Below are 21,134 nucleotides of genomic sequence, written 5' to 3'. Positions count from 1 at the left end.
GCAGCCGCAGTGATTCTATCATCATCCTCGTCACCATCACTTCTTTCCTCATCGTCGGCAGCAGCAGCAGCAGCAGCAGCAGGAACATCGACTTTCAACCCCTCCTTGCCGGCTGGCTGGTTGGTTGGCTGCTCGTCCACATGATGCGCTGCTTCCCATGTCGGTAGGTGGGTGTGTAGACGAACGGCTGCGTCTCATCTCGTCCGGTCCGGCGATGACGTGCATACATCTCATCCTTCTCCTCTTCCTCCTCCTCCTACTCCTTCCTTTCCTTTCTCTTTTCTTTTCTTTCTCTTCCAACCGCCGAGCTGTCAGAGTCAAGCAAACCGAAAGCGCATGCGCGATACATCGGCTCGCTCGGATCCGACTCTTCAGTCAGTCAGTCAGTAGTTTAAGCGCAGGACTACCGAACTGTGCTGTGCAGAAGTCGACAGACAGCCAGACAAACCGGCCGACAGAGACAGGGGCAAGCCAAGGGGTAGCCAAGGGGGTGTAGTGGTTCTGGCACCATTGCACATGCACATGCACATACTGTATCTATATCTGATGCAGACAGCAATGCAGACGAACGGATGAGAGGAGAGCAGCAGCCGCAAACGCCCCGCGTCGACTGGACTGGACTGGACTGGACGTAACCGACCGCCTACATTTCCGGCCGCTTGTCAGACTCGCATGCATGCGTGCGTGCGTGCGTGCGTGCATCCTGCGTGAGGCAGGCAAGGTGTGCAGGAACTCACTCCTACATAGGGAGGGAGGCAGATCCAGCTGGCATCGGACCAGGCCAACGGTCGGAGCGCAGTCTGAGATAAGCGCAAGGCAGCCTTGGCGACTATAGCTGACTCTGTTTCTTTTGCTCCTGGTGTTGGTGTTGGTGTCGGCTGCTAGGAAAAGGGAGCGGAGTGAGTAGAAAAGACTAAGTAAGAGACTGTGAGTGAGAGACTGAGTGAGAGAAGAACTAGACTGAGAGTTGAGAGAGATGAGGAGACGCGGGGCCTGTCAGCATCTTAGCAGCTACTACCCACCTCATCGCATGCAAGATGGTTTGTTTGTGAGCAGCTTCCAGCTTCCAGCTTCCAGCGCAGTCTGCACACGGAGGCCGGCCGGACTGCAGTGATGCATGCCATCATCGTCTTGTTGTCCGCCTAGCAGGTCCCCCACCGACTCCCGACCCGTCCGTCAGTCAGGCGTACAGATCTTGCTTTCACGCAGTGGTTGATTGATTGATTGATTGATTGAAAATAAACCAAAACGCCCGCCACGCACCCACCTCCCTAATCCAACATCCAAGCGGCAACAGCGTGCCAGCCACACTGCCGCCCCCCCTCGCCCCCCCTTGCCGGCCAGCAGCGTGCGTGCGTGCGTGCGTGCGTGCGCGCTCGTCCCTACTCACTCCTCCTACTCCTACCCCCGGCCCACCGGATCGCAGGGCTCGTTGTACACGGCGTGGACAGACAAGCGAGCGCAGAGCACAGGCGCTCGATGCGCACGACGCCGGTGGAGCGGGTCAGATGGGCGGAGATCGAGCGGGCGTGGTTGGCTGGTGCGTGGCTCGTGGAAGGCGGTGGCGTGCGTAGGAGAAGGGGGACGAGGGCACAGGAAGGGGTGGGCGTGCGGCGCGTCAGTCGTAGTCCTATACGAGGTCAGATCCAGTGTTTGTTTCCGTCGTCTCGTCTCATCTCATCGAGGGAGGAGGCAGTAGTAGTCACCAAGGTATTGAGATACCTAGGTGATCCATACAAGTAGAGGGCTGGCCGCCTGTCTCAACACCAACACCAACAGCAGCGGTCCATGTTAGTAATTGCAGGCGTACGTAGTGTGTAGCACGCACACACAGAAACAAAAGCTTCCTTTCCTTCGACGTGAGTATGAATAGGAACAAGGAGGAGGCGGCGGTGTGTCGACAGACGAAGGGCAGCGGAGTTTTGACCCGGTCTACCAGGCAGTACGGTACACGCTCGCATGCGCGCATAATGGCCAGATATGCTTATCGAGAAAAACGTCGGGCCTTCCGTCGACCACATATGCACACATGGCTTGCTTGTCCGCAAAACGCCTAGTTGGCGACATGTATGCATGCCCGCCGCTTTGGTGTAGCCGGTTGGCAGCTGGCAAGGCTGCCTTGCCTTGCCCTGCCGCTGCGCACTCGCGTATGCTTCTTCTTGAGCATGTATGTAAGTACGTAGATGGGTGGGTGGGTGGATGTGGGTGTGGACGTATGTAGATGCCTCGGCGGCTGCGTCCGGGCAAGGCAGATCAGATCCAGTCAGGGTCAGGGTCGGGATCAGGATCAGGATCAACATCGTGTTGTTGGTGGCGGCGCAGGCAGGCAGCGGGCAGCGGGAAAAACGGCTGTCTGTCTGTCTGACTTGTGCGAGCGTGCATGCGTGCATCGGCTGTCCTTTTGCGAAGATGTGGCTGCTGCTGTGACAGTACATGGACGAGAAGAGATCGTCTCGTTCCGTTGGTGCGGTGCGGTGGTGAGAATAATCGACGCATGTCTGTCTGTGCCGCCGTCAATCATCCAACTGCTGTGCCCCAGGCAAGCCAGCGCTGACCATTCCATCCATCCGTCGCCATCCGCAACCAACACTGTGAGACTGAGACACACACAGAGAGAGAGGTTCCGAGCCCCGAACTCCTCCTCCTCTTTCCCCCTGGAAACCTTTTTTCGTCACCTCCCCTGCTGCCTCTCTCTCTGCCAGCAAACATACAACAAGGCATGTCCATGGCCAAAATGTGCCTTTCCCAGGATGTCGCCCGTCCGCGGTCGTTTCGTTTCACCGTGTTTCAAGATTTCCGGAGCCTCTCTCACTCTCTCTCTCTCTCTCTCTCTCTCTCTGCCCCCAAAAGCCGCAACCCGACAAGCCGGACCACGACGACGATCAAAAGCAGAGCAAAACAGCGAAAAGGAAAGTGGAAAGAGGACTGCCGAAGTAGCAGCGCCAGCCAATGTCGGGCAACCCGGAGAAGCTTCCTACGCTACGCTACCCTACGCTACCCTACCCTACGGCGCAGATCATGCCACGCCCTGTCATGAGCCTACTTTTACTGCTCTTATGCTCTTACGTACAGTACCTTTGCCACGGATCTGCCTCATGCCTCGTCCTCGCTCGTTCGTCTCCTCAGTGTGGAGGTGGTGTGGTTGTTTTCTTTATTGTGGCAACCAGGCCCGGGCGGTTGGGCGGTTGGTCGGTCGGCGGCTTGTCGCGTTTCGTCTCATCACGTCTCATCTCATCGCATCTGGGCGGCCATCGGCAGCCCCTCAAGTACCGTAATCTGCAGGGCCGCGTGCCTACCCACCCACCTTGCCCACACCACCCGCACGCACGCACGCACGCACGCACTGCATGGCGGCCGATCCGCTCAGTCCACTGTCAGGCGCGTGAGCGAGACGAGCGAGCGGGCAGGCGGGCAGGCAGGTGGTCGGCATGTGCCGCCGCTCGTCCAGCGAGCGGGTCTTCTCACGGGGTCCAGCCCAGCCAGAAAAGGTGAGGTGAGGTGGTACGACATGGCATGGCATGGGCGAGTCGAATAGTGGGCGTTTGGCACGCAGCAGCAGTAGGCGACGGGAGCGAGCGAGCGAGCGAGCGAACGAGGTGGTAGCCCCCCAGATCTCTGCGGGTTGGCTCTGGACGCGCGCGCGGCCAGGGTGCAGTGTGTGTGTGTGTGCGCGCGCGGGTATTCTTTTCCAGCCAATGCGAAGCTAAGGACTGTAAGTCATCTGGATGTAGCAGTCGTCCAGTCGGTACCTCAGAGAGCCCAAAAGACAGGCGATGCAAACACTGCGGCGCGTGCTTTGGGGGTTCCAGAGCGGACAGCGGACAAGAGGTAGCCTCAACCTGGCCGGGTCGGAGCGCAGATGGCTGTCATCGTCGTGTGGTGCCGTGGTGCAGTACACAAGCTCCTTGATTAAAAAAAAAAGTCTCCAACGGTCGAAGCAGAGAGGTCGTCCCTCTGGTGTAATGAGATGGGTGGGGGCCGAGACGACCGAACGGTCGGTAGCGAAGCATGACGTCGACGAGGCGACTGGAAGGGGAGGGGTAGGCGAGCAGAGGAAAAACTGGAGAAACAAAGGGCCAGACAGACAGACAGAGAGAGATGAGATGAGATGCGCGATATGCCGATGCGGTGGTGCCACAAATGCAATGCGATGCGATGCGATGCGATGCAGCCGGGGCGGGCAGCAGCGGGGAAAGATGGATTAGGAATGTGTTGGTGGGGCGCGCGCTGGACGCTGTGAGTGGATGATGCAGGTGAGGTGGCAGTCAGTCAGATACGCGAGTTTGTCGTGTGGTCCCTTTTTTTTGTTCTGTTCTCTTTTATTTTTATCCACGTCTCCATCCAGTCAAGTGTTGACTGCCCTTGTTTTTTTGTCGCAGGCCGTCTAAATATCTGCCTCGTGTGTCGCAGAGCGCCAGAAGCAAAAGCACGACGGGGAAGCCATGACGTGAACTATTCTTCGCTGCTCAAGGTAGCTTAGCCCTCTTCCCCTTTTCTTCTCCTCTTCCTCCTCGAGTGATTCTCGCTTTTTGCTTTTTCCGCAAATACTTTGGCACAGTCCAGTCCAATTCGTATCGAGCCCCAGTCAAGGGTTCTCTGCTAGCTCGTCGTATCGCATCGTGTCGTGTCACTCTAACCTCTCCCTCCCTAGCGCCAGCCTGGCCAGCCCAGCCCAGCAGTCTAGGGGGGGTCCTGTCCTGTTCCACGCCGCCCTGCCCCCCCCCCCCCCCCCCCCCACAGCTAGTAGTTAGCTCATCAACCAGTTGGTGCCACCAGATTGCATCTCCCCTCGACGATTTGGCAACGAACCTTACGAACCAAGATTCATGCACCCCAGCGATCCGCAACCCAGATCTGAACCATGCCAAAAGCGGCAAACTTAGGCGAGACAGCGTCGAGCTACCCACGGGCACTGGACGCAGGGAGAGGGACGGAGGGACGCACACGCACGCCGCCTCTTGGTTAGCGCGTGGTGGCATGTGGCATGGTAGGGCAGTTGGATGGAGAGTATGCTTCCATCCATCCATCCATTCCTTTCGTTCTTCGCCAGTCAGTGTTGTTGCGGCCATGGCCATGGCGTGGCGTGGTGTCGCCCTCGTGCTCCCATCCGTCCGTCAGCTTGTTGGCATCAGCATCGGCATCAGCACTGCCATCCTGCATTCATTCATGCAAAAAAAGAGTAGGCATAGTAGGTGTGCATTGCCTACAGTACCTACCAAGGCTTCCTTCCATGGTAGTGAGGCAAGGTACCTACTTTGGTTCCTAACACGGGCCGATCCCGCCGCCGCTGCTGCCGCCGTTAGTGCCCGGCCCGTCACCGTCGTTCCGTCCGCCGCTCCCAACCCACGTGTCGCAGCCCAAGGTGCGGTGGGTTCCGTATCCAAGTACGATAGGGCTAGGCTAGATTATATACAGGCCGGGGCTTTAATACTCTCATCGTCTACCTGTCTCACCCGACTAGTTCCCTGCTTCGCAATAGGGTTGGAAGTATAGAGGAAGACGAGGTAAATTAACCACGAGTTCCCACACGTTGACATGCAAACATAACAAGATTTGTCTACATCATGTACATACATACAGATATACATACGAGCCAACAGCTGGCTAGCTGGGTAGCTAGATAAACGAGGGGGGGTATCTACGATAAAGACGCAGTGCAGTACGCACGCTGCGCATCAAGTCAGGTTGGATGGAAAGAAAAGAGAAAAAGGTTGCTTGCGCGCGCGATTCGCAGACAACCAACAGAACGGCCCAGTCCTCGAATGATAGGGCGGCAGGCGCTAAACAAGCAAACTGCTTGCCAGTATTACCCTTTCAAAATGCCCCTCCCAAACTCCCGCGATCCCATGTCATGGCTCTTCACTTCCCCATTTGAATTTCGACAACTTTTGGAACAGAAAGAAGGTAGGTTTGTGATGGCAAAAGTACCGCGAAGCTTTTCGATTCACTTTCGCTTCGCTTTCGCGCTCGGCCCCGACCGAATCTGGGGATCTTGGTCACGCTTGGCGCGAGTCGTCGCTCTGTGCGCGAAACGGCCAAGCGGCGGCTGCACTTAGCAGCGGCAGCAAAGATATCGCGCAACCCTGCGAAGAGGCAGGTCGAAAGACAACCAACACCATGCAGGGGAGGCGTGCCGGCGAGCTACTTGCAAAAATAGCCGCGCACGCTGCTTCGAGTGCTACCGGCCATGCTGGTGGTTTTGCAACCCATGACGCACAATCGCTTGCTCGCCTCATCTGCACCCGAAGCGGCCATCTGCAGGGCAGTTCCGTTTTGGAACCGCTAGCGTGGTGGAGACAGAGGGCCGGGGTGCGACAAGATTTGGTGCAACGGCGCAATCTCGTCAAGGGCTACGCTCTTGGGAACCGGCAGCGTCAGTCGCGCGTGCGCAAGCGACGAGGGTTCCCGGCGCAAAATGGCTCTCCCGCCAGTGGGGGGAAAAAGCAAATTTGGGCTTCCGTGCTGCTGGATCCGCGGCCTCGCCTCCGAAAGCATTTCCCGTCCTGGCGAGAGAACGGCCAAGGCTTGCTCTATGCTGGGGGCGATCCAGGTCCAAGCGATTTCGGTCGCAGGTTGGAGCTGCCAATGGGCGCCTTGTTGGCGTTGGCTCCCATTTTGCGTGTGAGTTTGGCGTAGTCTGCCGGGCGTGAGTTTCTGTCGTCATTTGGCTTGATGGGGACACTTACGCAGGCCGCAGGCGTTGCACAAGGTGCGTGCGCCATCTGGACCCCTCCGCCACTCTGGGGTTTCCGCTCGATTACAGCTGTGACATCGGCCTGGGGGCGCAGCTCGCTGCAAGACAAGTCAGCGTCGACCCACGACATTATTCCGGTTTCAGAAAAACGTACGCCTCTGCGTTTCTTGGAATCGCCGCCCGCAAAGCCCCCTGCGCCCTTGGTGTCCTCCCCGTACTGACTGGACTCTTCAGCGTCAAAGCCGTTTGTCGCCTTGAACCGCGGGTCCTGTGGTTGCTCTGGGACCTGGTTCTGTTGTGTCGTAAGCACCACCTCGCGGATGCGTACCAACGAGTCGACGATGCGGTGGCCTTGCTTCATCATGTCGTCGACCTCCTGGATTGGAGGCGTCGATCCAGGGACAGGCCCTGTACGCTGGGCCTGGTGAGCGCGCTGACCGTAAACTCTGAGAAACTCGTTTAGACGTCCGGTGCCCTCGGCAATCTACGTCTGTTAGCTTGTTTTACTCTGTGGCGCTGCAAAACCTACTTCATTTAAAGATGCCTCAAAGTCAAAGTTGTCCAAGTGCCGCTTGACCGACTCGCCAAACATGGCCGGCCCAGCATTACGTCCTGCTCTTTTGCTTTCCTCTGCTCGCCTCACTTCGGCACCGTCAGATCTCCAGGTTGGGGGGTAGGGGCGAGGAGTCGCATAGCCAGGGCCTGGAGCGGGGTACGGAGGTGCGCCGTGATTCGAAGGCGGTGGAGGCGGTGGAGGGGCTGAGTAGGGATGTGACGCTGGATACGTTGTATAGCCAAAAGGTTGTTGTTGCTGCTGCTGCTGCGACTGCGGCGGCGGACCAGAGGTTGGTGGGTTTTGATCGTACGGGGCGAGGGACTGGTAGTGGTGGTTTGCCGGCGGTCGCGAGCCATTCACTGGTGAGGGTTCCGTACGTAGCGGGTGGAGGGTGGACAGGCTTGGGTTTTGTGAAATCAAGGCGGGCCGCGGTGGTTCCTGGTAAGGTGCCGAATATGGCGGTTGCGGAGGCTTCACAAACGGGCTTCGTGGTGGGGGTGGTGGGGGCGGAGCAGCAAAGTGAGCGGGAGATTCTTGAAAAGGTCGTCGTCCAGGATCGTGGTGGGAGGTGACCGAGGGCGGAGGTGGAGGAGGATAAAAGTGAGAAGCAGGCGGCGGGGCCGAGGTGTGCGGGTAGACCATGGGCTGGTCAGAACCCAAGGCCTCGTGGATGGAGGGCAGAGACTGCCTCACGGGAGCGGGCTTTTGTTCCTGCTCGTCGCCAGAGGTGCGGCGCGAATCGGGAGGCGAGACGAGGCCGGCCAGGCTGGGTGGAGGAGCCGTGGCATTCGGAGGGTGGCGAGCGTAGGGCGGCGGCGGCGGGTGTGTGTATGGCGACGACGGGCTGACCATGGCGGCAACCGAGTGTTTTCGATGAAAGTCGGCCTCATCGCGCCGGGCCTTTTCGCTGTCCATTTGAGCAATCGAGGGCAAGAGGCCGCTGCAGGCTGGTTAGAGGCGTGTCAGGCGGGGTGCAAACATTAGACGTACGTCTTGCGGGCGGTTGTGTCCATTGGCTTGGTCGGCGTCGTGCACCAAGGCTAGCTGTCGCGACCCGCAGAGTGCAACCAGGCCAGACGGCGACGATGAGGCGCTGATGTAGTGCCCGCGCTGCCTGGGCGGGGGCAGCGGGCAAGGGAGGCAAGGCGAGGCAAGGCGAGGCAAGGCGAGGCAAGGCGACGGCGCGGGCGAGGACGATGGCAAGGGCGAGGGCGAGGGCGCAGAGGAAGACGGCCGTGGTGAAGGAGTGGTCGTGAGATGGAGGAGCGAGATGGCGTGGGTGAAGTCGAGTCGAGCGAGTCCCGTGATCAGAGGCCAGATTTGGGAGCGGGTGGACGCAAAGCAATTTTTATCTGAGCAGGTGGAGGGGACGGGGATAATTAGGTCAAGGTGCCTCGATGAGATGAGCGGCGATAGATGGGATCGGGAGATGGCAGCGGACCAAGTGGCAGGGCTGGAGTGGAGGGAGGGAGATGTGATGGCATGCCCGCAGCCTCAGGTCCGCTCCCAGTTCTCCCACAAGACACCCAAGACACCCAAGACACCCACCCGACCACAGCCAGACAGACAGACCGGCCAATGTGCTTCATCTTTGAAGCGACACGTGTGTCTTGAAGGAATGCGGGAGTGCATATGTCTGCACAGGGCACATGGCATGGCCGTTGGATCTGACACTTTCTAGCTGTCCTTCATCACCTCGACTCACCTCGACTCACCTCGACTCGGTCCACTTCTCCTTTGGTCGTCCCTCCGGCTTGCTCAGCATTACCCACCACCACCACAACCTTATTCTCTCCCAGAATGGCCATTGCGTTTCAGATTGCCCTCCCATGCTTTGCCGGCCCTGGCTGACAAGCGAAATAGATCCAACGCGATCCGCCGTATCCGCAACACCACGCCCCCGGCCACCGCCCGTTTTCCTTTCCTCTGCCACCAGGCCCGCCTATCGTGTTTCTCGGAATGGAGAACGCCAGCACAGAACAGCCCCCCAGACCCGCCCCCGACGTCATCTGTTTCTGGTGTCGAAAATCCCGGGAAAAATTTAAACTCGCGCCGCCCGACCAGGCACATGCTTGCCCTGCTCCCCACCGCCAATCTTGATTGCAACTTGATCCGATTTCCGATCACGTCCAAGCGCCCTCTGACATCCGGCATCATCCCATCTTCTCCCACCAAAAGAGTCCCGTCCGCCTCCCAATCAGGAAGCGACCACCACGCCTGTCCGGGACCAGGGGCTCCCCCAAGGCACACTCCCACCCCTTCAGACCCGTCGTCGTCGGGGTAATCCACTCGAGAGTACCACCGCCAGTCGACGCCCATGACGCTCCTCCTCGCCGCCGGCTGGTTCGCCGCGAGACCAGAGTTCAGGCACGCCGCGAGCTTGCTCACTGCTCATCCCATGCTCGCCCTACCCTGCGTCTGGTCGTTGCCAACCCGTCCCCTCTGTCCAGACGCGTCATGCCAATCATGGATCCTGAAAGTCTGTGCCTGGCAGACATGCCAACGAGTCGGATCCTAGCCTGTTACCAGGCCATGGGTAGACTTTTTGTCCGGCGGGCGTTGACACATGGCGTGCGTGCTCCAACGCTCTTTTTCCATCCCGTCCGTCTGCTGCAGGACAACGAATGGCGGGACGGACGTGTCGGTACGAACGACAACGTAACGAACGGCGCAACGCCGGCCGCTGAGCAGGATTCACGCACGACTGTAGATCGTGGGGCGCAGCGAGTCAATCGGCCTGCTGGCACCAAGTCAGTCAAGTCATCAGCGCACCCAGCCAGCCAGCGAGCCAGCCAGCGAGCGTGAGCCAGTTTCTCACAAATCCGCTCGTCCGTCCGTCCGCCCATCATCACCCATCTCTGTGGCCGCAAATCTCTCCATCAGCAAGCAAATGCATCAGAGGTTCAGTAATCATGGCGGTGTCGAAGCAGACCCAACGCGCCGGCACCACTCCCAAAACGCGGCCAACCACTTTCCCCTTCCGGCCATCGTGTTTTTCTTTTGTTGTTCCTGCTGCGTCAGGGGCACAGGGGTAATTTTGTTTTCGCTTTCGCCCTCTTCTTCTGCCGCTGCAGGGCACAGCAGGAAGAAGGGTCGTGCCCGCCCTGCCCTGCCATGGCCTGTCCCTCCCGGCGCGATGCGCCCTCGTCTTGACCGGCGCCTCAGATCGGGCGCCCGGGCGGCCATCGCATCGCCCAGGTACGCAAATCCGGGGACGGTGGTGGCGGCGGTGAAGCCATCACCAACATCACCGTTGTTGGCCTCCCAACTTCGCCGAATCGGCTTGACGCCGTGGGAGGAGGAGCACGGTTGAGCGATCTGCGCGGCGTAGCAGACGGAAAAGTCTCCGGTCACAACCATCCAAACCTAACATCGTGTGTTGCCGTTGCCCCTCCACCCCCTCGCAGACAGGAGGAGGCGTGGGCGTGTTACCCCTTGACCCCCTGGCGTGCCGAGAGCATGCTCCTTTCTTCTTCCATCCCTTCATCCTTCCTTCCTCCACTCCCCTCGTGCATGGCATGGCTTGGCGTGGTGGCTGCCTCGGCCCTCTCAACGCCGTCAGGCCATTTGGCGCGTCTGGAGGTAAGTCTATGACATGCTCGACGCAACCGCGCCGTGTGACTCGGCTCAGTCACAGACGCTACGTCCGTCGAGACGGCTCTAGCTGTTGTTTACGACCGCCGCCGCCGCCGTCTACCATCGTGTCTCTGACTCGGGCGTCACGCGCCGCGGCTCAGAGATTTTCGCTACGTCCGTTGGGCGGCGACTGAAGGCGTGTTGTGCTAAGTGGTTTTTTGAGGCATATACGACTCGGCGCTGAACTGCTGCTTTGCCGCTTCGTGGAGAGAGTGGAGTGAGTGGAGTGAGTGTCTAATGATGGTGCCGCGGATCCTTTCTCTGGCGCTCTTGTCCGGTCGTCGTCGGGGTTGTCATTGTCGTTGTAGTTCAGGAGAACGAGAAGCGATTGGAGTCGACGGGAGCGGAGCGGCGGCGTTGAAGGAATGAAGGCGAGAGCACTGGGCGTGGTCAACAGACGAGAAGGACAGCCCTCCACTCGGTCATCAGATCGGCCGTTCGACAAGGCTGCGCTGCTTCTCGGTGCGAGACTGCGTTTTTGCTGCTCTTCGCGCTTTCTCCCCTGTTGGTCTTTTGTTGCTGCTCGTGTCTTGCACCTGATTTTTCCCTCTGTGTCCCGTCTCTTTCTCTCCTTCTCTTTGAGTGCTACACTACGACATGGATAGTGCCTCTCACCTCACCTCGTCCTAACACGTCAACGCAACCAAGGACCAAGAACAAGGACCACCACCCACCAGCGCTGCTAGAAGGACACCTACGCGCAGTAGTACACAACACTAACCCTCACCATAAAACCCATCCTCCTCCCTCAGGCCCTTCACTCTCCGCTCCTACCCCAAACAAACGCAAGTCAGACCGATGCGCCGAATAATCTAGCGCAACCGAACAAGAGCAGCTTCGATTTGCAGCGCATCGTGAACAGGATATGTAGACAGACGAGGTAGTCCACTAGCTTTACCAATTCATCCATGGCAGCATCCGCGTCCGCGTCCGCGTCCGCGCCTGCGCCTCGTCCTACCCATCTACCATCCAGCACGCCAAACACCTGACTGACACTGATGTCTCACGTCTAACGTCTACGGACGCATGCCCCTTCCTTGCTTGCATCCTCCACTCCCCGCTGGCCATCAACGCCTTACTCCCTGTAGCGCGCCCCGTGAGCTGAACGCCGTCGGTGTGTGAGCTCGCGCGCGCTTTCTACGGAAGAATCGATGGGGGGGCATGGACGGGGGTGAGGGGTGGGTATACAGATCCTATTCGTTCGTTCATCAGTTTAGTCGTTCGTTGCTGCCGCCCTTCTAGCGTCGGCGCGAACGTACGTATAGGGAAGATGAGACAAGGAGGGATGGGATGGGATGAGATGGGGTGGAATAGGATAGGATGCTGCTACTGCTGCTGCTTGTAAGAACTATAGATATACATATCTTTATATATGTAGATGGATAGACAGATGCATGTGGTAACATGGTAGAGATATGGCCATACATGAGTAGTAAAAAGGTACATAAGCAGCACGCGCTGTATCTCCTAAGTCCCTTTCCCGCTCTCGCTCACTCCGCCGCCCTCCCTTCATAAAACGGACACGCGATGAAGAAGGACACGTTACCTTACCTTGCCTACCTCAGTAGATGAGCAGCGATGACGCAAGCAGCCTAACCACACGCACACTCACTTCAATTCAGTCTAAACACTAAACTCAGGACGAGGCGGCTTTCTCGCGCACCGAGACGGGATGTCAGTGACGTTACACACACATCCCTGAATAGGGATGTAGACACAGACGACACAGGTAGGTAGGTAGGTATGAAGCAAGCGAGCGAGTAGTTGTTTCGTTCAATATGCATTGACTGACTGACTGGCTAGCAGGCGTGTATATACGTGCGATTGTGCTGCTACTGCTGCTGCTGCCGTGGAGCTTTCTTACTGTTGCTAATGTTGCGGATTTCCTTGAGGACCAAGGAGGGGAAACGGATTGATGCACTTTCTCTCGACTAGACACGCAAGCAAGCAGGCAGGCATAAACCACACAACTCACCTACCGTTCAGCTTTCCTACAGCGCGCCTGTCTGCCTGTCTGCCTGTCTGCCCCAGCACCGTCTTCTCACTGCCCCATCATGCCCCAACTTACCCCTGGGCAACCTACCTCTACCCGCTGGCGCAGGCTGCCCGCCCAACTGGATGGAACCTACCTGCCCATGTCCATGCCCATGCCCACTCGGTCACTCAGAACTCACCACCGCCGAACGCCATGCCATGCCATGCCCGACCGACCACCCCTTGCCTCTGGTTCTCGCTCATCCGTCGCCCTGCTTCTCGTCCGCCCTCCCACCCCGCCAGCGCGGACCCGCCCGCCCATCCGCCCCGCTCGACGCCCCGCCTGCCTGCATGCATGCACGCGTGTGCGGGAAGGGGAAGGGGCCAGCCGCCGGGGGAAGCGGGACGCCACGGGACGCCGCTCCCGCAGTGCCGCGTCGGGACCGGACAGGGGATAGAGAGAGAGAACAAGTAAGCCAGCAGGCTAGACCGCGCGGACGGCCGAGGCGGCGGGGAGGAGGCAGAAGGACCGAGGGTTGGTTCCGGCAGAGTGGGTGAGGTGGGTGGGCGAGCGCGAGGCGGTGGCGGCCGGTCCGTTTCGCCGCCGGTGGGACGAGAGAGGGAGATGTGAGACGAGACGACCTACTAGGTTGGCAGTCTTGTTTTCTTGCTAGGTGGTGCGGATGGGGGCAGTGAGGTGCGTGGTTGGAGGGAGCGCGAGTCGACCGATGGGCCTACTGGGCTGTTGGACTGACTGCATGCCTTCGGGGTGAGCAGTCATATCGTGGATTTCCTCCTTTTGTCCGGCGTCTGTCGCCTCTTACTGAATCGATCTGTTTGTCGCAGATGCTGCCCAGACGCGTGCCCTTCTGAAAACGCAGCCTCTTCCCACCACCCAAACCTGTCTTCGTTCACACGGCCGAGACTCAATGCAATCTTTTCCATCCCAACGTCCGACCCAACTCCGTTGCCCTGCGGCAGTCGAAATGATGGCGTCGTCCCAAACGTGCGGTCCAGTCCGTGCTGACGCGGCGGTTGATTGGTCGAAGCAGGACATCGAGATGATGTTCGCTTCGAGAGTAGTCGGCATGGCCGGCGCGCAACAAAGGGTAGGATTGGGCCAATTTGCTTGCGCTTTGCGGTACGTCATATGGCAGGAGATGTAATTCTGCATCGGCCGATGAGAGTCGTCTTGTCTCGTCGTCATTGGAGGAAAATTTGCTTTCGACCGTTTCTATGGATTCAGAAATGGGTTTCGAGTGTTGATTGGATCCCGTTGGACTGGATGCGAAAGTCACTGGTGGTTCATAGCCGCTGGAGCAGTGCGAGACGGTCCGCGGAGGCGTGCCCGCCAATCAATCGGCCGTTGGTAGTCCTAGTTTCGTCTGGATGCTCGTGGTTGCGTTGGGAATTACGGGCGTAGTCTGAAGTTTCGGACTTGAGCTGCAGAGCCTCGTCAGCATGCGCGTTTATTTCCGAAAGACGGCCGGTTGATGGGCAGGGAGAATGAACTGGAGCCAGCCGAGCGGGTGCTTGTCCAACAGGTGGCAGTGTCAAAGATGATGGCAGTTGGCGTGAAGGAGTTTCAGGGCACGTCCCACAAGCGGTCAACTGGAGGACATGTCGGATTGATCGTCCCGGTTCCCCGTGAGATCTCGATGTCGCAGAGGGTGTTTGCCAGATTGACCGGCTCGCTTACAGCCCCGTCGTACGATGGTTCAGCCTCAGCGACGAGCCATGTTTCATTACTCGAAGGCGTCCTTTGACGATGGAGACTCGAGGTCTCGCACAGGTCGCATCCGGCGGGGTCTAGTGCGCGGCAAGTGATTGGAGCGGAGTGAAGGGGAGTCGAGGTCTGGTGGTTGCTTGTTTCATTGATGGCGTCGAGGTCGGGGGGTGGAGTCGCGACGTGTTGGAGGACAGTCAGTCGGTCGCCTCAGCTCAGCTCAGCGCAGCGGCAGCGGGCCGTGACGGCAACGGGCGGCGGAATTGTCGACCGGGAGAAGAGGTCGAAGGAAGAGAGACAGACGGCTGAGTCAAGAGCGCGGCCGGCAGTTGAAGGTGAGGTAGGGTGGGTGTTAGGGAAGGGAAGCTCGATCCGCGCGTGCAGCGGGCTGGCCTTGTCATCGTTTCCGTCCGTCGCCGTCGCCGTCGCCGTCGCCGTCGCCCACCCGCACCGCACTTGGACCAAACACCACCACCCATCGTCCACCAGACGACGTCGACCACCCCATCGTTGACCAGTCCGCTCCTCTCCGCCGTCCGTCTGCTTCCTTCGCTGCAGCGCCTCGCGTCGTCGCACACGGCCACACCATCTCACGCAGCACGGCGGCGCATCCCGCCAGCGTCGCCACCGAGCGCAGCAGTGGCCTGACCCGTCACATCAATCATACGACTTCTACTCTGTCCCGCTTCATCCCCTGCCCAAACCAGCGCTGCGACTCCGCCCGCGCAATTTTGCACCGCCAATCCTGGTGAGTGCGCTCCGCTGCGCCGCGTTCCTCTCACCACCCTTGCTGCACCCTCCTCGAACCGTATGACCGCCCGCTGACTCTGTGCCAGCGCTCCGACCCTCCGCATCGCATCACCGCTGCCGCCTGCCGTTTGTCATGCCGTGACCCTGATCTCGACTCTCTGGTAAGACCCTCCTCTCTTTGATTCCACTCCTTTCAGCCTCGACGCCTCGCCCCCTTCCCTTTCCCCCACCATCCCCGCAACGACTCCGACATGAAGGACCCTGCCGAGCCCAGCGGCGTCCTCGACGATGTCCTGGCTCTCGAGAATGTTGCCGTACGTTCCTGGCGCCCACGCGCCGGCCACGCTGCCGCGCGCCGTAAATCTGGACATGTGTGCGGGCGCCGCTAATTGCCGATCCGGCTTTGCAGGTTGGGCCCTATTGCGTATTCGACGACTTTCGCCCTGAAGACGACCCCGCCAACTCCGACTCCCCAATTGACTCTTCCAAGCTCGAGGACCCAATCATGTCCACCGAGTTCCCCTTTGGCACCGCCATGCGTGCTCCCTGGCTAGCCTCGACCCCCGACGACCTGTCGCTGCAGACTGCCGACGCCTTCCAGCAGGCCAACTGGGAGGAATGGATGCGATGGGATCCGCACTCGCAATCCCAATACCCCACCAAGGAACCCGAAGGCCCCATCCCACCCCAGTACCTCAAGGCCGAGGTCAAGACGCCCGCATTTGACCAGCAAGCCGATTCGCCCCAAATGCCTGCCGACCCTGCCCGTGGCCCCAACATCCACTTCACATTCGGACAGAGCATGGAGAATTCGCACGCATTCCAGTTCGACAACCAGAATAGATCGCCCATGTCCAACCAAGGACAACCGATCAACCCGCAATCATATGCGGAGAACCCGGTGTGGACCGAGAACGACCACCTCGAGCAAAATGAGGATGGCTTGTTTTCGCCGTTGCCGTTCGACCAGCAGCAAATGCAAATGAATGGCGCTCCTCCGCCACCTCAGTCGACCCCGAGCCTCCAGCACAGCCCGAGCTCCGTCACAGATCCCAAGACGAGCTCCTCGTCGAATCAATCATCGCCTGAACCCCTCTCTGGACCCACCAAGAAGCGCAAGTCCTCCACCGAGGACGAAAGCAGCGATCAGCAACAGAATGGAAAGCAGCCGCCAGTGAAGAAGGCTGCGCACAACATGATTGAAAAGCGATATCGCACCAACCTGAATGATAAGATTGCTGCCCTGCGTGATAGCGTGCCCAGCCTGCGAGTCATGTCGAGGACAAACAGTGCCGGGGACGAGGACGACGACCATGAGGATCTCGAAGGGTTGACGCCTGCACACAAGCTCAACAAGGCCACCGTCCTGTCCAAGGCCACGGAGTACATTCGCCACTTGGAGAAGCGAAATAAGCGCCTCGGAGAAGAGGTCGACGCCCTCAAGGCCCGCTTGGAGTCGTACGACAAATTCGCCATGAGCGGACCAATGGGCATGGCGCAAGCAGCGACGACTCCAGATGGAATGCGTTATCAGGAGGACCCTTTTACTGCTGCAGCTGCTCGTGGACAGCCCGTCACTCAGGCACAGGGCATGATTCCGGTGCCCGAAAGCATCACCAACCTACAGCAGGCCATGGCGGCTCAAAATCACTACGTCAGCCAAGCAAATGGTTTCCCAATGTACACCACCGCTCAAGGCCGCTCGGGTGCGAATCAACAGCAACCGATGGTCAACCGCCGCGGAAACCAAATGATGAACAAACTCATGGTTGGTTCCCTCGCCGGCCTCATGGTCGTCGAGGGATGGCGGGAACGGGAGTCGTCGGGAGAAAATCCCGAGGGCCGCTGTCTCTTTGCTCTGCCTGTCAATCTGCTCGGCCGCTACGGCGGAGCGCTGGTGCCAAGATTCGCCTCGTCGGGTCTTTCGGTTCTCTACAAGTCGTTGCCCCTGGTCAAGCTGTTTCTCGTTCTTGCTGCTTTTGTTTACCTAATTCTGCCGTTCTTGGACTTTAAGCCCAAGGCCAAGAAGAAGGCTGCCCTCATCAAGCTGAGCCCGGCGCCGTCGCCTGCTTCGCCCGTCGAGGTGCGCCGCAAGGCGTGGCTGACGGCGATCCAGACTGTTTGGGTCCCCCGTCACAACTTTTTCCTCGAGGCTGCTGCTGTCAGTTTGAAGGCACTGAAGCTCAGCCTGCGGAATATCGTCGGCTGGGACGGGTACGCATATCTCACAGGCACCACCAAAGACCACGAAGCTGCTCGTGTCAAGGCATGGGACATTGCCTTGGACGCCCAGCTCACCGGCGGCGACGCTGAGATTAACAAGGGTCGGTTGGTCCTGACCATTATGGCGTCGGGCACGCTTCCGGACACGCCGGCTCGCCTGATGCTCAAGGCCATGCACGTCCGGGTCCTGCTCTGGGAAGTTGCCAATGCAGGCTACGGATCGTGGTACATGTTTGATGAAATCAGCGCCAAGATTGCCCGCAGCTGCTGGACCAAGGCTCAAAATCTCCAAAACTCGTGGTCTGCCAAGGGCGAGCCCACGGAGAAGCTTCCGGACCATCTTGCTGCCCTGTTGGAGCTCCAGTGCGATGATGTCATGGTCGACAAGATTGTGCAGAGAGCCTACAACCTGGCGTGGAACAAGCCAAGTGCGCAGAACACCGACCCCGATGAAGCCATGGACAGCGTCGTCGAGGATTTTGCCATTTCCTCGCCATTAGATGCTCTTGCGGCCTGGTTCTCTAGCTTCGTGCTTAACCGCGCACTCGCGCAGTATCTCGAGTCCAACAATGCTGCCCCGAGCAAATCAGTCACGGCGGACCTCGACCTTGCGATTCGCACCGCTCCATCAAACTCCTTCTCCCACGTCCGGGCACTCGTTGCCCGCGCCATCCTCATATCCAAGGACCGCAACGCCAGCATCATTGCGGCGTTTGATGCCCTTCCTTCGCAACCGCACATTCCCGCTCTCAAAGACCGCCTCTCCCCACGCGCCATGCTCATGAACGTGGCCGACGAGGATCCCATGTCCGCCGACGTGCGCAAGTCGCTGACGCTCGTCAAGTGCCTCGCGCTGGCCAAGGAGTACATGCTCTCGGGGTCAGACGAAGCGCGCATGCGCTCGACCTTTGTCGTCAACAACACGTTCCTCCCCGAGGCACGTCTGACGCTCCTCTCCTTCGTCGCCGCCTACAAGGTGCTCGTCGCCTTCTCGGACGATTCGGCGCTGCTGGCCGAGTCGCGCCAGGGCCTCGAGCGCGTGGCGGGCTCGGTGCGCGTCTGGATCGGCCGCGAAGCCGGCCGCCGCAGCGGACTCTCCACCAGGACCAAGGGCCGAATCGTGCAGACGTGCGTCACGGTCAGCAAGACGCTCGTTGGCATGCACGAGACGGTCACGAGTGATGAGGGCGACGCTGGATACGTTAGTCAGAGCGACGGCGAGCCCGAGGGCGCCAAGATCTTTGCGTGATTGATTGTACTCTTTTTTTCACCCTTGCTTCTCCTCTGTAATTTCATGACTACGGAAGAAAGACAAGTGTCTCTTGTCGAGCCATTGATTCTGCCATCGTCGTCGAAATGACGGCGGCGGCGAAGGTCGTGGTTGTGTCGAACAAAACAAACGAACGTACCAAAGGGACTGCCTGGAAATGGACTCGGAACGGTATTGATGTGTGCTCCTTTGGTCGCTTGGTCGCTTGGTGTTTGATGGCGTTGAGGTTTCGAATTTCTTTTCTTTCGTTTTTCTTCTCTACTACTACTGGCCTGCAATCGAAATGTAGGACATACGATCATGGGAATGGGAATGGCAATAGGATGGGACGGGAATCACGCGCACGCGATGGGTATAGCTACGTTATATAGGTAGCAGCTACAAAGTACTGTACTGTAGGCTACAGACAGACAAACAGACGGACGACGAGTGTAGTGCGAAGGTATAAGAGGAATTGGATCGGGCAACCTGACTTCGCTCTCTCTTTTCATTTCATTTACATATGTACGCCGTGTGGCTTTTGCTGTTCTGGTTCTTCTTTGTTCTGGGCCGCTGTCTCCTGCTTGCTGCTGCTGCTGTTGTTTCTCAGCTGTTTTGACTTGGGAGCCGCGGAAAAGCTTAGATGGAATGCGTGATTCTTCTCTTCCATCAAGTCCTCCTCCGCACGTGCAGTTCACTTCTGAAGCGCCTCCCAACATCCCACAGCAAGCATCGGCGGGTTGATGTGGTGTCTGCCTGGTCAACCTCTCCTACACGACACCTTTCACAAACGCGTCGTCCTCATCCCCATCCCCATCCTCACCGTCCCACAGCCCCCTCCGCCTCCCCGTCCTCCTCTCGCCCCTCTTCCGCCACCGCTCCCTCAGCGCAAAACTCCACTCGGCCCACAACCGCCACAGCAGCAGCACCAGCAGCACGACGGCGATCAGGGCGACGAGCGCCAGGCTGGCGACGCTGAACCAGCGACACAGGTGCCAGAAGGCGACCCACAGCGCCGCGTTGCCACTGTCGTCGTCGCCGCCGGCAAACAGGCCCTCGGCCGCCGTCTCGACCTGCATGGCGCCCAGCGCGACGCTCAGCACGCCGAAGACGAACAGCACCGGCGCGTAGAACTGCGCAAAGTAGGTGCCGTACTGCGGCCACAGGCGGAAGTAGTACCAGCGGCGCAGGAAGAGCTTGGCGTACACGTTGAGCCGCGACAGGCGCAGCTCGCCGTACGCGTAGCGCGGCGACACGGCGCTGTCCGGGATGCGCGAGAGGTGCGCTGCGAAGTCGGAGAAGGAAGTGTAGGTGATGGTCGACGGGAGCAGCGCGTGCGAGTGCGCGATGGTGAGGTCGGATGGGTGCTGGATGAGGTGCGTGTAGGTGCGCAGGAAACCGAGCGCGGCGCGCGTGATGCGCTGCTGCTGCTGCCTTCGCCGGCGGCGGCGGCGGCGGCGGGCTTGATCGACTTTGCTGGTGTTGTTGGAGGCGGGTGGGTGTGCTGCTGGCGATGACGACGCACCGTTATGCTGCCCCTGCTCCTCCTCTTCGCCCTCCTCGCCCTCCCACGGCCCCGGCGCCACCAACACCTTCTCCCAAAACGCCGCGCTGAGCAGATACGGCGGCAGCGGCTTGACGAAGATGCGCTCGTCGTGCCACACCAGGTGCAGGCGCGGGTCCTCGGTCAGCACAATGTCGCGCCGCTTGACGCGCTGCCGGTGCAGCGGCGAGATGTTGGCCGACGACTGCGTCGACATGAGCCACAGGTGCGGCGCCAGCTGCTCGAGCGGCGCGGCGACGAACTCGGCCTCCAGGTACGCCCACAGCGCTGGCGCGGGCGCGAGCCGGATGCGCGGTTGGCTGGGTAGGCGGACGTCTTTCCATGAGTCGGGCGCGGTGGTGAGGAGGACGTCGAGGTCGGGCGTTAGTTGGTCTTGTCTTGGGAAGGGGAGGCTCGTCGTGGCGGAGGAGGAGGTGGTGGTGTTGATGTCTTGGCTCATGACGGAGCTTTTCTGTTGCTGTTTGAATCGCACGATGCTGTTTCTGTGCTACCTGAAAATGGATCCAGACGGCAAACAACGGCGGGGAGAGCTGAAAAGTATTCAGTCTTAAACAATTCGTGAGCGTTGCGCTGGTGCGAGGCTGCAGAGCAGAAGATCAGCCTTGCAACGCAAAGCCTCTGTGGCTGCGGCAGCATGCAGCTCACTTACTGGGGCTCCACAAGGACAAGGCTGAGACCGCCCACCCCACTTTTGAATGGATGTGTAGTCAACCTCCAGGTACGCTGCGAAAATAGAAAGTCATCTGCGTGGGAGAATCATTT

General features: G+C 59.4%; 6 protein-coding genes across 6 annotated transcripts; 3 read left to right on the top strand and 3 right to left on the bottom strand.

Moving 5' to 3' along the window:
* Positions 1 to 1,378: 1,378 nt before the first annotated feature.
* On the bottom strand, positions 1,379 to 2,892 carry J3D65DRAFT_642548 (uncharacterized protein). Its single transcript, XM_066802002.1, has one exon. The coding sequence runs from the start codon at positions 2,433 to 2,435 to the stop codon at positions 1,761 to 1,763; it is 675 nt and encodes a 224-aa protein (XP_066650057.1). The 5' UTR covers positions 2,436 to 2,892; the 3' UTR covers positions 1,379 to 1,760.
* On the top strand, positions 2,655 to 3,603 carry J3D65DRAFT_642545 (uncharacterized protein). Its single transcript, XM_066802001.1, has one exon. It carries the CDS (start codon positions 2,950 to 2,952, stop codon positions 3,490 to 3,492), a length of 543 nt encoding a protein of 180 aa, XP_066650056.1. The 5' UTR covers positions 2,655 to 2,949; the 3' UTR covers positions 3,493 to 3,603.
* Positions 3,604 to 6,530: 2,927 nt separating this feature from the next.
* J3D65DRAFT_672542 (uncharacterized protein) lies at positions 6,531 to 8,263 on the bottom strand (the record flags this gene model as incomplete). Its single annotated transcript, XM_066803499.1, has 5 exons — positions 6,531 to 6,637; positions 6,687 to 6,792; positions 6,849 to 7,178; positions 7,224 to 8,190; positions 8,241 to 8,263. The coding sequence occupies 5 exons, from the start codon at positions 8,261 to 8,263 to the stop codon at positions 6,531 to 6,533; spliced, it is 1,533 nt and encodes a 510-aa protein (XP_066650055.1).
* J3D65DRAFT_172761 (uncharacterized protein) lies at positions 8,201 to 9,621 on the top strand. Its single transcript, XM_066794268.1, has 4 exons — positions 8,201 to 8,405; positions 8,426 to 8,884; positions 8,932 to 9,061; positions 9,114 to 9,621. The coding sequence occupies exons 2-4, from the start codon at positions 8,521 to 8,523 to the stop codon at positions 9,532 to 9,534; spliced, it is 915 nt and encodes a 304-aa protein (XP_066650054.1). The 5' UTR covers positions 8,201 to 8,405; positions 8,426 to 8,520; the 3' UTR covers positions 9,535 to 9,621.
* A 5,723-nt stretch (positions 9,622 to 15,344) lies between these two features.
* J3D65DRAFT_172542 (uncharacterized protein) lies at positions 15,345 to 19,193 on the top strand. The gene is made up of 2 exons (XM_066794267.1): positions 15,345 to 15,650; positions 15,746 to 19,193. Exons 1-2 carry the CDS (start codon positions 15,588 to 15,590, stop codon positions 18,806 to 18,808), a joined length of 3,126 nt encoding a protein of 1,041 aa, XP_066650053.1. The 5' UTR covers positions 15,345 to 15,587; the 3' UTR covers positions 18,809 to 19,193.
* Positions 19,194 to 19,308: 115 nt separating this feature from the next.
* Positions 19,309 to 21,075, bottom strand: J3D65DRAFT_598237 (uncharacterized protein). The gene is made up of 2 exons (XM_066797854.1): positions 20,381 to 21,075; positions 19,309 to 20,242 (listed from the first exon to the last, which is right to left on the bottom strand). The coding sequence occupies exons 1-2, from the start codon at positions 20,809 to 20,811 to the stop codon at positions 19,579 to 19,581; spliced, it is 1,095 nt and encodes a 364-aa protein (XP_066650052.1). The 5' UTR covers positions 20,812 to 21,075; the 3' UTR covers positions 19,309 to 19,578.
* Positions 21,076 to 21,134: the final 59 nt, after the last annotated feature.

This window comes from Phyllosticta citribraziliensis (genome assembly GCF_038025025.1).
Source record: "Phyllosticta citribraziliensis strain CPC 17464 chromosome Unknown J3D65scaffold_16, whole genome shotgun sequence".
Classification (NCBI taxonomy): Eukaryota; Fungi; Ascomycota; class Dothideomycetes; order Botryosphaeriales; family Phyllostictaceae; genus Phyllosticta; species Phyllosticta citribraziliensis.
The sequence above is the reverse complement of the archived record's forward strand: the minus strand, read 5'-3'. Positions and strand labels throughout refer to the sequence as shown.